General features: G+C 43.7%; 1 protein-coding gene across 10 annotated transcripts in view; it reads right to left on the bottom strand.

The window, feature by feature from the left end:
• Window positions 1-14849, bottom strand: part of vps13c (vacuolar protein sorting 13 homolog C) — a 118193-nt gene that overhangs the window by 52873 nt on the left and 50471 nt on the right. For 8 of the 10 annotated variants that reach the window (XM_044197334.1, XM_044197081.1, XM_044197255.1 and 5 more), the window contains 23 exons: window positions 14804-14849; window positions 14581-14713; window positions 13940-14012; window positions 13527-13627; window positions 13249-13402; window positions 12792-12871; window positions 11216-11275; window positions 10565-10715; window positions 10343-10459; window positions 10125-10228; window positions 9460-9627; window positions 7384-7419; window positions 5537-5841; window positions 4637-4784; window positions 4447-4555; window positions 4109-4239; window positions 3627-3783; window positions 3386-3465; window positions 3145-3204; window positions 1690-1843; window positions 1447-1566; window positions 1273-1376; window positions 188-355 (listed from right to left, as the gene is read on the bottom strand). The exon at window positions 14804-14849 is cut by the window's right edge and continues 72 nt beyond it. In XM_044197334.1, coding sequence (XP_044053269.1) covers window positions 188-355; window positions 1273-1376; window positions 1447-1566; window positions 1690-1843; window positions 3145-3204; window positions 3386-3465; window positions 3627-3783; window positions 4109-4239; window positions 4447-4555; window positions 4637-4784; window positions 5537-5841; window positions 7384-7419; window positions 9460-9627; window positions 10125-10228; window positions 10343-10459; window positions 10565-10715; window positions 11216-11275; window positions 12792-12871; window positions 13249-13402; window positions 13527-13627; window positions 13940-14012; window positions 14581-14713; window positions 14804-14849 — 2759 coding nt within the window. The remainder of the gene's footprint in view (window positions 1-187; window positions 356-1272; window positions 1377-1446; window positions 1567-1689; window positions 1844-3144; window positions 3205-3385; window positions 3466-3626; window positions 3784-4108; window positions 4240-4446; window positions 4556-4636; window positions 4785-5536; window positions 5842-7383; window positions 7420-9459; window positions 9628-10124; window positions 10229-10342; window positions 10460-10564; window positions 10716-11215; window positions 11276-12791; window positions 12872-13248; window positions 13403-13526; window positions 13628-13939; window positions 14013-14580; window positions 14714-14803) is intronic. The other 2 variants (XM_044197171.1, XM_044197412.1) reach the window with 1 other exon arrangement.

The raw sequence follows: 14849 nt of genomic DNA on the forward strand, positions 1-14849 counted from the left end.
TTTCTGACACCGGTTCTAACTGCCTATAATTACAAAAAACTAGAGCACTTATTAAAACTTAAAACAAAAACTAAACCGAAACAAAGATCCTGTAATAACCCTGGATAAGTAAAAAGAAGCACATTACAATTGTTCTTTAGCAAACAGAGAATTTAACGTCATTCTGACTCCGCCGTGTGAAACTCACCAGCAGAGACATGATGAACTTGTGCAGGTAAACCACCTGGATGCAGCCCACATTCAGCTTCACTCTGCCATCAGTTTTGGAGGTGTCGGCGTAACCGGCGCCCTCCGTGGCGTTAGGTGTGAGACTCATGGTGAAGCTGAACACCTCATCACCCATGATGGAGATGGCCTGAAGGACAGAGACAGTTCAACGACCTTTATTCAACCTCAGTGCAGCAGCAGAGAACGGAGACAATTCATCATAGTGAAGATTCAGGATACAGCACTGAAATGACCCGTGTGTCAGGCTAGTCTCCAGGGTAGTCTGTGGTAGACTGGGGTGATAGAGTAGTCCAGCATAGTCTGAGTGCGTCAACGGTAGTCTGAGGGAGTCCAGGGTAGTCTGTGGTAGTTTAATGTAGTCTTGGAGTCCAGGGCGGTGTGTGGTGGTCCAAGGTAGTCAATAGTAGCTTGTGAGAGTCCAGGGTAGTCTGAGGGAGTTTATGCTGATCTGAAGTAATCTGAAGCAGTCCAGGGTAGTTTGAGGTAAACCAGACTATGTCAGAGTAGTCTGGGTAGTACCTTCAGGATTTTAGCGTCATCTGTGGTAGCACAGGGTAGTCCACGGTAACTCAAGAACTCAAGGCTGGTTCAGGGTAGTCTGAGGTGGTCCAGGTTAGTTTAGGAAAGTCTAGAGTTGTCCAAGGTAGTTTGTATTTTACATTCTTTACTGTTAGGTATTAAACAGTCTCATATGATCCCAGTCAGCACAGTCAAACCAAATCATTCATCAAATCATGTTTGATTGTATTGGGACGCGACCTTCCACAGTCCTGTGCTGTGTGCTCATCTAACACTGAATTCACAGAGGGAATTTTCAGCAGCCAATGAAAACCGGCTTATGTAAGATGTATGAAGGATAAAAGAAATACCATCAGTCTTGATGTCTGCACTGACAGGAAGAGAAATGGATAGAGCGCTAACAGGTCAATGAGGTGGTAAAAATAAGAACCTTAGTAAAGCATTCAGATAACAGTTAACTGTTTCTGATGAAAGGTGACCTCTATAACAGTAACCAGCAGTAACACAGTGAGACAACTGACTGACCTTCTTGTGGATGCTTTTGGGATCAACATTGAGGACGATGAAGTCTCTCAGGCGGGCTGATATATGAGTTTGTGGTCCTTGCATCAGCAAAGAGCCATTAATACCTGAAGGACACATCAAAGTGGGTAAATTAGGGTTGGCGTCAACAAATGGCAACAGACAAAAACTCTGTACCTTGGATCTTGATGTCGGCCATGTTGCAGCTCTGGTCGCACACCAGGACGTTGAAGGCTCCCAGCGTCATCTCCACCTTCAGGTCTATGACATCACTGTCTGCAGGTGACACCAGGGCGGCTGACAGGAAACACAAAAACACAACACGTTAAAGACAGTCGGACCCACAGTGCAGTAGTTTGTTTGCACTGCACGTTTACTGGGATGAAACATGAGCTCGTTATGTGTGAGTGTTGTACTGACTGGACTTGGCGGAGACAGTCTTGTCCTCTGTCTTCAGTCTGATCTCTCTCTCTGGAGACGCCATGCTGCCGGACGACAGCGCAGCCGACAGGAAGTTCATGGTTGACAGCAGAGCCTCAGTGTGGAGCATGAGGTCGAGAGAGGTGAAGGTCACCTGGAGACAGAGAGAGAGAACGAAATGAGTGTAATAATAATCTGTAACACTTTATTTTACAGGTCTGTAATTTCAGAATCATTTTCAAGAAGTCTGAAGAACTCTGTAGTAAAAGGAAGGAAATTAGTAGGAAAATAGGGACACAGTTCAACTGGTGAGTTTTAAATTAATCAGTTTCAACTAAGTGCAGCAGGTCAGCTAAGCATTTGGGATTTGTTGGGTGTCTGTAAAAAATATAAAGAGTTCGGTCTGGACCTGCTCTGTAGGAAAAGTGCTTTGAGATAACTTCTGTTATGAATTGGTGCTATATAAATACAATTGAACTGAATTTAGATATGGTGAATATACGTATGGCTGCATTTATACAGAACTTCCATCCAAAGCACTTTACAATTTGCCTCTCATTCACCCATTAACACACTCACACAGCGATGGCTGCCAGCTGCCACACAGGGTGCTGGCTGCCATCAGGATGTCAATTTGGGGTTCAGTGTCTTGCCCACGGACACTTCAACATGTGGACAGGAGGAGGTGGGGATCGAACTGCCAACGCTGAGACCAGTGGACGACCCGCTCTACCTGTAGTCAGTACTAACTTCCAGAGTTCTTTCAAAGGCATTTCTTGGAAATTATCAGGAAATTACAGACTATTGAAATAAAGCATTAAGTGAAAATCACTTGGCTGCACTGCTGTCACTGACAGTGTCATTGTTCATCCGACCACCAGAAGGAGTCAAAGAGTTTTTATTTGCCACATAAACATTAAAAGGCGGGTCAGCGATTCTAATCCAATACACGTCTTTGTCAGATTCAGTGAATCTCTCCTCTCGATCCGCTAGCTGTGCGTTCAGTGTGAGCGCTGAAACCCTCCGGTGTTCGTACTCAGCCCCGGCTCTGTGAACAGGAAACACACAGAGACTCGGACCGAGCCGCACAGCACTGTTCCAGCCGTGATCTGTGTGTCAGGTGACGTTAAAGGACCTGCCCGCGGACATTCAGCTGACTGTCTAGTTTAAGATCTGCTGCTGTTGTGATGTTAGCTGTAGCAGCAGGAGAGTTGTGAGCGTCGCTGTCTGGAGCTGCTGTGCTGCTCTGGGAAACCGTCTCGTCCTCTCTGGCTGTTAGCTTCACAGCAGCAGCTGTAGCGACAGTTTGCTAACCCACAACCTAGCTAAGCTAACCCACAACCTAGCTAAGCTAACCCACAGCCTAGCTAATGTTTCATTACTCGCTGTGTCGTTGTTCGCTCTATATCATGGTGTTTGTTATGGTATTGGATGTGTGTGTGTGGATGAACTCACGTTGATCATCTGTTCGGTGTTCTTGTAGACTGTGGAGAAGTCTGGCCCTGAGCGGTCGGCCTGAGGAAACACAGTCAAACAAACAGGAAGTTCAAGTTGATTGAAAATGTTGAATCTCAAACCTTTTATTCTGCACTCCGTTCTCCTCTTCTCACGGATCATCTCGTGCTCTAACTGATGACAGCATACCTGTGTATCTCAACAGGTCATCAGATAAAATGTGAGTGACTGATGTCATCACCTTGAAATACTGCACTTTGAGCAGTTCAGCTCCAGACTCCACCGAAGAGCTGATGAGACACAGCGGCTCGCCACTTGAGTCTGAAACAAGATGAAACCAAATAATCACATCATCAACGCCAACGTTGCCGAACATGTTTATATGTTTGATCATGTGTACCAGAACACCTGCTGCTTCCTGTCCGAACAGGATTATTATAGGACAATTATCACTAAACCACGGTCTGCTGAGAGTTTCCGACCTTTGAACTCCAGGCACTTCATGGTGATCTTGTTGATGTACGTTGTGGCACACATGTCATACTTCCTGACTATGGTGTCGATGCCCATGTGAGCGATGTGAAAGACAAGAAAAGGTGCCTCCTTCTGCTCTCTGGGCTTCTTCAGGGTGAGCAGCACCTTGAAGAGGAAACAGGAAACAGAATCAGTAAAATAAGACGCCTGCAGGATGGTCGGAGGAGCGCCGCCATGTTGGCTCTACAAATGTCGATCAGGACGAATGATTCCTGATCAGACCGGCAGCTACAGTATCATGTGAGTGTCATTCTTTTTTTTAGGATTTCTGATGTTTCAGAGTGGCACTTTAGTTTGGTCTGATGTTTGGGTCGACTGGGCTGCGACTGGCAGGAGGAAGACGCCTTTTCTACATCAACACAGTTTGATCGGATTTTGCGAAGAAAAGTCTGAATCAAACTTCTCATTTCAGCATTTGTAGATTTCGTACCTCTTTGATTTCGAAATTGAGGAGAACGTTGATGGTGTTTTCAGTCAGACCTCCGTTGGTGGCGGCCAACACACCGTCAGATCCCGTCTGTAGCGACACCTCCACCTGCTGCTGAGCAAGCTCCGCCTTCCCTAAGGAGGGAAACAGGTCATTAAAGAAACATATTTCTCTGTCTGATTGGTTAAATAAAGGTGATATTAACCAGGTTGGGGTACACACCAGAACTCCAAGGTTAAGTAAGGTATTATATATAAATATTATTTGTGTTGATGCAGTACAGGTAAAACACATAATGAGTTTCAGTCGGATTTCCCATCATGCCCTGAGAGTAAAGTTACCTTGAGCCACCTGTCTTTTGACTTCCATGCTGTGCTCTTTACTCCCCTCCCCGATGTTCTCCACCAGGATCATCATCAGCACACCGAGGTCTTCCTCGCCCAGACTCATCTGACGAACACACGACACAGTTTCATGTCTTATTCTGAAAAACAGTTCAATCACAGTCAACAACAAACATGTGAGACCCACATTGAGGGACCGGAGGACTCCCTGGACCTGGACTTCTGGGATCTTGGTGAACCAGGAAGCAGCCAGGTTCCTGGTGACGAGCAGCTCTAAGTTGATTGGCTTGAGGATCTCAAGGTCAGGCTGAGAGGAGTCTCGTTTCAGTGTGGTTCTAAAAACACATTTATTCAACATTTAATCAGCTTTCTGTTTTTGCGTTTGGTCATCTTCATGTTTCAGGACTGCGATGAGGGACTGCTGTGAACACTGTGTCCACTTCAAGGACGCTCAGACACCGAAACAGAAACAACCCAAATCCACTTGATTCTTTTCAGTTTCTACCTTTAAGGATGTTGTTTTTCTGGTGTGTTGTGTATATCGAGTACCAGCGGTAATCAATCTGTTTATACTATTTCTGCCCCGATGAAGACTGACGAAGAGGTCGAAACTGGTCACCATTTTAAACCAATATGCTCGACTACATAAAGGCTTTTAATAGAATTTTTCTCTCTTCTCTGTCTTAAGGCCCACTCGCACCACAAACAGACAAAGTTCATTAGTGCATCCTCACTAAACATTTGGTTCTAGACACTTGACGTACGACTACTCAGTGGGCTAGTTGGTGAACCACTGTAGCTGGAGAGCTAGTTATCTGAACTGCTAACATGCTAGCAAGCTGGGAACAAGGCCGTTTAACCCCCCGACATTTTGTCCTCAGGACTGTACATTATTTCAATCAATAAAGAGTTAATGAAGAAGGAAAAACTTGGTTGCAAACAACTGCAACATACTGCTCGACTTTCTCCCATCAGAGCTCATGAAGATGTTTGACACAAAAAGGATTCAGAACATCCCTGCGTACTTCTACTGAGTGACGACGATAAATATTGATCCTCAGTGTTTTGGGGGGTTTTGTGCTGATACCTGGAGAGTTTCAGCTGAGTCAGCTTGACGTCCATCTTCTCCATCACCGCCGGCAGAGAGAAACCTTCAGCCGGCAGCAGGGAGAAGCTGTTTCCCACCGTGATCAGACCCAGATCCGCCACCACGGCATTATGGGAGGTGGAGGACTGGGGGATGATGATGAGCGGAGCCTTCAGCTTGATGTCCATGGACAGACGGAAACTCTTCTGGGCGAAGCCTCGAACGCTGGACGCCGCCTTCTCCGCCGCCTGAGCCGTCGCAGCACTCAGAGCTTCTTTAGCCGTCTGGAAGTTATCGACAAACATCTGAAGAACAAAATAAATCAGGAGTGAGACGACAAACAACACGACGCCACCTGATGAAGACAGGAGTGTATTATAGGAGTGTCATTTCTGTTTCATAAACCTGCAGATGAATAATATAAACCTCAGACTAATAACACCAGAGTCATTCATCTGGTTTATTTATTACTAATAAAATGGGCTCACAAATATGTTTCTGCATTTACACATCAGCTGGTTTTAAAAGCCTTTAAAAAAGTATGAGGACGATGCGTTGAAAATAAATGCAAAAACATATTTATGAATCAGTAATTGTAAGAATAATAATTATCATAGGTTCAAAGGTTCATATAATCACACTTTAAGTTTTTGAAACAAAAATTAGTTTGGAACCATTTTCAAGCAAGGGAAGTGAGGTCACACAGGTAGAGGTCATGTGACTGATGGAGGGGGGGTGGTAGTGAGGGGGTTAATGATGATGGCGACTGAGTGAGTTGCATAGCACTTATGGAGGAAGTGAGCTCTGATAATTGTAGCATGTTGTGCATGAAAAGCATCAAGCTGTCGGATCCAATTCGACCTCCGAACATTCAGAGCGCTTGTTTTGATGCTCTCACAGGCTCAGATGGGTGGAGTTTAAAGCTTTGAGGGCTAGGTGTTTCAGGTTCAGACTCTGTGGTGTCTTTCTCAGACAGACTCACCAGGCTGGAGTCAGGGTTTGGTGGCATTTTGGGCAAAAATGTGCCAAGTCTCCTTTTTGCATAAGGATTTAAATATCAGAGGAATCGCGTTCACAAAGGAGGATTCTGCTGGATTTCTGAGGGTCACACAGTTTGTGACGGTCAGTTTTGCTTTAAAATTCTCCGCCTCTGAAAAGCAGCGTAAACATAGTGCAGATGGGACTAACGAGGAAGGTTGTGGTGGAAAAAGAAACTTTTATACCACAGAAGTCTAAATGGCGGCAGACAGAGTGGCCACGTCTTTCTATACATCTAAAGGTAAATAAAAATAGACTAGTAAATACATGCCTATCTATAAATTCAAACAGATTCTTAGAAAGCAGAAAACAGCGTTGAACCCAACATGGAAGGGGAGACGAGTATTTTACTGCCACTGCATGACTTTGTCCAGATGTGGTCTCCAACAAATAAACAACACAACTCCTCGTTAAGCAGACCAAAGTGATGAAAAGCATAATGTGACTCAGTTTCTGGTCAACAGCAGACTCTCAAATCTCAGATGTTGGAGTGTCCTTGAACGCACCAACTGCTGCATTACTATACAATGATAAAAATATTCTCTGGTTTGTGTAAAACGCAGAGCTGCTCGGATGTTTGTGGATGTGGCATTTTTATCCGCTTCGTCAAACTGGGTTCAAACATCGTCAGCCGCTAAAAACCAGACGTGGAGTCGAGGACGAGGGTTGACCCGTTTACAGAGACCGTGTCCTATTGATAACCTTAAACCAGATGCTATTTAAGGTGGACTGAAGGTGCAGGGGAGTCGCTGAGTGAAGCTAAAGCAGAAGGTTGGATGCAGTTCAGAGCTGCATGCTGGAAGCTGTACCTCATCAGCAGACGCATACTGAAAGCTAAAAGAAGCCTGAAAGAACAAAACACATCAACAAGACCAGAAACATGAGAGACAAGAAACTGCAGAGGAAGACATGCAACAACAAACACGACGTGTTCAGTTCTCACACTGTCAGGTTGCATTCAGAACAAGCACATCAGAGATTAAAGGTCATTTTAACAACAGGTAGCTTTTTTAACTGAAGAGAGAACCTGACTCATTCATCATTTGTCCTGTTTCTAGTTGATATCTTACAATATTTGAATTTCTAATACATCCTAAATAGCCAATGACACTTTAGTATTTAGAGAATAAAAGTCGTAGTCCTTCAGGCAGTTTGTGCCGTATCATAAGGACCTTAAATGTGTGACAGGTCAGCAGTCTGATCATCAGTTTGAGTGTGAAGTCAATGCTAATGCTAACGCTAACTGCTGTGTTGTAACTAGCCGTCTGTACGGCACTTGAACTGGAATCATTGTTCCCGAGTGACGGTTCATCCTGTGCTGAACAGCTGGTGTTTGTCTGTGACTGAACCTCATTAATAACTTCATTGATTGGTCACTTCTCTTGTACTTTGATGTTTTTACTAAGGTGAAGATATGCATCACATATACATGATCATAAATAGTAGAAACATCTCGGTTAAACGATTCAGCTGATGTCAACTAGTTTCTCAGTTAACAGTGTAACTACGTTTAAACTAAACGTATTTATGTGTCTTCATAATAAACACTCTGTCATCACTGACAGCTGTGGCAACTTATATCTATCGAATGTGAAGCACTGCATTGTGGGATTTCTAACACTGACCCATTATTTAAGAAAATTACAATAAGATGAAGGTAATGAAAGCTCATTTTTGTCAGTGTAGTGACTTTATGTTTAAATGATCAGATAGAGACAAACAACACGATACACTCAGTACAAACAAATATATAAATAATACTTTTAAATATAGACTGTAAAAACAAACCTGATGCAACTGAAAACAGAAACCACCAACATACAGCCCATGTGATGTTTAATTACTATGTATATTTGAGTATATATATATTGAGTGCCTGTATGTGTGTATATATATGTTTGGGTGTAACAGCCAATAGGAACAGGGGGGCGTTTCCACCCCACTTAGCCGCGGTAGCTCTCTAGCGTCGGATATTCCGACGTTGGGTCCACTCGATCTACTACCCGGCGTATGTCGCTGGGTCACAGATGTGCTTATTTTACATTAATTTGATGGCAAACTCCGCCCAGCTGACGCGACACCAGCGTACGCCGGGACAGTAATGAAGTGGACCCACTCCCGCGCTGAGAGTCGCAGACAGCTTGTGACGTTACTGCTTGAGTTCTGCGACTGAAAGTTTTTAAATGAAGCGTCACCAGTAACAGCAAGTTTGATGAATTGATCTGTCTGTCACTGATTAACTGATGTCGTTTAAAATCTTAAAATGTAAAAGTTAAGTATGGACACATGAAGGTAAGAAGGATTATGTTCCTATATAATCATTACATTTAAGACAAGATGGCAGCTATACAATGTTTTTGTTTTTTTAAAGGCCGTACTAAAGGAATGTATTCTGAGTTACAGCGAGAAGACACGTTCATTTACAGTGAACTATATAAAACTACTGACAGTGTGTGACTTCTTAAAGCATATATGTCATATTTTGGTACATTTCTTCTATGTTGTGACTGACGCTGGAACATTATGTGTTGATAGTGCCATAAATAATGTGCCATAGATCTACCAGAGTGTAGCTTAAATCCCTCACGTGATGTTCAGCAGGTTCTGGGTTAGACATGCAGAGACTAAGAAGCTTGTTCTGATGTATATTTACCATTAATCTGGCAGAATGATTATAGTGAGCATGAGAGCCATCTGATTCATAATGTGTTACTTTTAAGTAGCTGAAAATATGATAAAAGCATGTAGAAATGCAGAAAATAGTATTAAAATCCTTCTCTTTTTGCTTTATTGTGTCCCCCCCTCTTTTCAAACCAATGTGCCCTTGTATGTATATATATATATATAATATAAATATGTATATATATATAAAAAAAATCTCTGACCAGCAGTGACATGAGGAACTTGTGCAGGTAGACGATCTGGATGCAGCCCAGACGCATCGTGACCTTCCCATCCACCTTTGACGTGTCGCTGTAACCCTCCCTCTCCGTCGCCCCCGGAAACAAGGACAGTTTGAAGCTGAACACCTCCTCACCCATGATGGACACCGCCTGCAGGGAGAAGGAAGGAAGGGGGAGGAAGGTCAGCATCTCATCATCATCTCATAGAGCTCATGAAAACTTTCATCCAAACCACAGCTGCTACTTCTATCACTCTACTGTTAAAACCAGTACTATAAGTACTGTTGCTCCTGATACTAATACTTATCCTGGCACTACTAAAGCTACTACTTTTGTTCAAATTAAATCAAATTAAAACTATGAGACACAAAGCGGGTCATTTATCAGGAGAGACAAACTGGAACTCATAGCTCATTAGTTTCTTTTAATATCAATTAATAAAACAAAAGCTAGAAAAGTTCTCGCATGACAAAAACAATACAGACAAACCTCTCTGAACAATAATAATCACAGTTTGTACTGTATTCACCTGTGAAACTAAATCACTCAAACCACTGTAAAGCTTCAGTAGTAATAACAATCATAATCATAAATACAGAAAAGCAAGTGATCAATAAAAACAACATTCAAGTTTTTCTGTTCCAGACCTTTCTGTGGATGGTTTTGGGGTTGACGTCTGTGACCACAATGTCTCTGAGTCGAGCGAACACCTCCATCTCCTTCGCCTGCACCAACACCGACGCATCGATTCCTGCAGGGCGGCGACAGTCAGGTGACACGTGATGATTACTGAGCTCTTAAACGTATGGTCAGTGTTCATTTTAAATCTCAGTTCGCTCCTTCAGGTTTAACCATGTTTTCGTACCTTGGACTCTGATGTCAGCGATGCTGCGGCGATCGTCACACACCTCCACGTGGAAACAACCCAACATGGCAAACAGCTTGAAGCTGAACACGCCGCCATCTTTGGCTCCTTTAGACACTGCAGAGAGAGAAGAAACACAACAAGTCAAAGATGCTTCCTGTCAGAAACAGAACATTAGACGGGACATACTGACACACCTGTGAACAGACAGTCTGGACTCACCTGCCCGGCCCTGTCCGGTCTTCTCCACCTGTTTTTTGGCGTCTCGGTCGCGGCCGGCGCTGAGTTGTGTTGGCATGGTGCTGTTCAGGTAGTTGATGGTTGACAGCAGAGCTTTGGTGTGAAGGAGGAAGTCCAGAGAGGAAAACTCTACCTGAAACACCACCAGGTAAACAGCTGTGAGACACCTGAGAACTGACTGTCAGCTGAGAGGAAGAATGATGATCACTAACTGACAAATATCATTCAAATCTATTTTAAGAAGTCTCTTTTATTTCAGCTTTATGAGCTTCAGTTTCTGAACAGCTGCAGTAAGACTGAATGTGAACATGTGATTGTATTTAATATTGTATACTTTTTAAATATTTTAACTTTTATGACCATTTTTAATGGTAGTAAAGGCGATGAATATTCAAAACCACTATCTACTACTAGTAGGAAATCCATCCTGACTGGCCAAATAAACGACACTTTTAAGGATGAGGAGTTTATCTTTATCAGCTGCATTAACTTGTGAAATGACTCATATTAGTGGTGATATTAAGGAGAGCAGAGGAGTCATAACCTGTGAGAAACAGTATTTTAGTAGTTTAATTCACCGATGTAGGACAAACACAGCATGTAACTGATGCTATGGAAACCTCCTTCACTCACCTTCAGTGTTTGCTCTGTGTTGTTGAACAGAGTCTGGAAGTTGGGGCCGCTTGGGTCAGCCTGCCAGATGACAGCCACACAAAAACATGTTCAGATCTGGAATTGGTATTGTGTGTGTGTCATTCATTAAACTTCCCCGTCACTCAAACGTCCCGGTCACTCCCGAAACTTCCCCCATCATTCATTAAACTTCCTCCGTCACTCATTAAACTTCCCGTCACTCCCCAAACTTCCCAATTAATCATTAAACTTCCCTGTCACTCATTAAACGTCCCGGGTCACTCCCCAAACTTCCCCATCACTCATTAAACTTCCCCTGTCACTCATTAAACTTTCCCAGTCACTCCCCAAACTTCCCCATCACTCATTAAACTTCCCCCATCAGTCATTAAACGTCCCCTGTCACTCATTAAACTTTCCCATCACTCATTTAACTTCCCCTGTCACTCATTAAACGTCCCTGGTCACTCCCCAAACTTCCCAATTAATCATTAAACTTCCCTGTCACTCATTAAACGTCCCTGGTCACTCCCCAAACTTCCCCATCACTCATTAAACTTCCCCCATCAGTCATTAAACGTCCCTGGTCACTCCCCAAACTTCCCCATCACTCATTAAACTTCCTCCGTCACTCATTAAACTTCCCGTCACTCCCCAAACTTCCCAATTAATCATTAAACTTCCCTGTCACTCATTAAACGTCCCTGGTCACTCCCCAAACTTCTCCATCAATCATTAAACTTCCCCATCATTCATTAAACTTCCTGTGTCACTCATTAAACGTCCTGGTCACTCCCCAAACTTCTCCATCAATCATTAAACTTCCTCCGTCACTCATTAAACTTCCCGTCACTCCCCAAACTTCCCAATTAATCATTAAACTTCCCCTGTCACTCATTAAACGTCCCTGGTCACTCCCCAAACTTCCCCATCACTCATTAAACTTCCCTGTCACTCATTAAACGTCCCTGGTCACTCCCCAAACTTCTCCATCAATCATTAAACTTCCCCCATCATTCATTAAACTTCCCCTGTCACTCATTAAACGTCCCTGGTCACTCCCCAAACTTCTCCATCAATCATTAAACTTCCTCCGTCACTCATTAAACTTCCCGTCACTCCCCAAACTTCCCAATTAATCATTAAACTTCCCCTGTCACTCATTAAACGTCCCTGGTCACTCCCCAAACTTCCCCATCATTCATTAAATTCTCCCGTCACTCATTAAAATTCCTGTCATTCATTAAACTTACCGGGTCACTCCCCAAACTTCCTCATGATATCTAAATTTGAAGGGTTCATTTGTAAAAACAGATATGTTTTTATTTATTTTCCTAAAATCATGTTTTTTTGTGCACTCCAGAGAATATCAATCAAACTGGCTGTTTGAAAAACTCCCTCATTGCTAACATGGATGTGACATCAGGTCATCTTTATTCTGACTCTTCACATTCAGTTTGTTTCTAAATTCCAGTTTCCTCTGTAGTTTCACACTGATCCACCTGAGGGCCAGTTTGGTGCCTCTGAACAGATCAGATGAGTCTGCTGGAGAACAGGTGAGCGTGTTTTTGCTCACCTTGATGAACTCCACCTTCAGCAGGTCGGAGCCCTGCTGCTCCGAGGAGCTGATCAGGTGGAGAGGATGATTCCTGCTGTCTGAAGGAAAAAACACACCAACGATACACATTTTAACTTATTGAAACACAGACAGCACCTGAACAGGTAGGTGTTTCATTCACTTTAGTTCTGTTCATGGTTCTGCAGGATTAGACACTTGTAAAGCTGTTGAGAGCACCTTTAAGTAAAATCCTATAACCCAAATTTAGTTGAATATGATGAGCTCAGGCCTCCACTGAAGCTGTAAGACATGACACCTGCCGACATTCAGGTCTGAGAACTGACCTGTTTATTAATTGGTTGGTTTTAGCCAATCAGGGAGGATTAGATCATTTTCTTGAAGTTGAAATCATGATGTAAAAATGTTGACATCAGTCAGCTCTGCTGTAAAGATTTACATTATGTCCATATCTTACCTGGAACTTCGCAGTAGTCGAGTGTGACTCTGCGCAGGTATGAGGTAACGCTCAGGTCGAAGCTCCGCCTCTTCCCTTCAGCTCCCAGCTGACAGACGCTGAAGGACAGAATGGTCTTCTCCTGGTCCACCTGCCGGGTCAGCTCCAACAGCACCTGAACACACCACACACTGTCTCACATGGACTCAATATAAAATTAAACTTAAAAGGCTGATGGTAAGCTCCGCCCCCTCTGAGTCACCTGATGACCTGACCTGAGACCAGAGAAACAAACAAACCTCTTTGACTTCAAACTTGAAGTGAAGGTCGGTAAGTTCCTCCAGAGCCGAGCGCTGGTGATCCTCATCTGTCGACTTCTCACTGGTGTCGTCATCTGAATCTAAAACAGCAACACAAATACAAATTATAACGTCTTTAATTTAAAATTCAAATATAAAAGTTTATTAGTAATAAATAGATGGACTGTTTTTACTCCCGCAGTTAATTACATAAATCACTAAAATTAAGAAACACAGCTGTGACTTTACAGATTAAATGAAAAATACATCTTTTGTCTTGAAAAGTAATTTTCCATTTTGTAATTCTTTGTTTCGTATCAGTTACAAAAATAGTTAATCTTCGTAATGTGTAAAAAAAGGTTTTCATGATTCAACCATGTTAAACAGCCAATCAGAGCGCGGGCAGCACCGACCTGTTTCCATGGTGTCGAGAAAGGCGGGGTGAAGGCTGAGCGCTCGTGGTCGGGCCTCCACCAACGAGAGCACCTGCAGCAGGAAACATGCCCAAATATGGTAACATCAGTCCTGAGCTGCAGTCCAAACATCGTTTCCCTAACTTCCCCTGTCACTCCCCAAATTTCTCCCCATCACTTCCCTAAACATACCTGTCAACTCCCCAAACTTCTCCCAGTGTCGGGAGGAACATTCCCTTTCAATCTTTTTAAACTTCACTCTCGCACTTTACTCCCCTAAACTTACCTGTCACTCCCCTATCAGTCCCCCAAACCTCCCCCATCACTCCCCTAAATGTTGCTGTCACTCGCCCAATGCTCCCCATCACTCCACTAAACTGTTCTGTCACTGCCACAAACTTCCCCCCGTAACTCCCTTAAACTCCTCCGCCACACCCCTAATCTTCCACAAACTCCCCCTGTCACTCACCCCCCGTCACTTCCCTCAACTTCCTGTCACGCTCTAAACTCTCCCCAGAGACTCACTGACTGACAGAACTTTAACTTGGTACAAAACGCTCACAGTGACAGTTTTATTTCCTGAAAGTTGTGTTTATTTCATTGGGCATGGCTGCAGTAAGACTGGACTGTACCAAGTGTACCTTCTCTGTGGGGGTGGAGGGGGAGGAGCCCATGTTGGGCAGCGGGATGCTGTCCACCAGTTCCAGAACGTTCTGGATCTTCTGGTCCGAGATCTTAAGGTGCAGCAGTGGCAGCTCCCCCGACACCTTGAACCTGAAGCACAAACACCCCAAAATTACTGACTTAACATGTACAGGTGAGTCAACCGAGAGACTGCACATCAGTCACAGGTAAGAGTCGTACCTGGGCATCCTGGCGTCCTTCTCCACCATACACTTGGCTAGCTGGA

This window comes from Siniperca chuatsi, linkage group LG1, assembly GCF_020085105.1.
Source record: "Siniperca chuatsi isolate FFG_IHB_CAS linkage group LG1, ASM2008510v1, whole genome shotgun sequence".
Taxonomy (NCBI): domain Eukaryota; kingdom Metazoa; phylum Chordata; class Actinopteri; order Centrarchiformes; family Sinipercidae; genus Siniperca; species Siniperca chuatsi.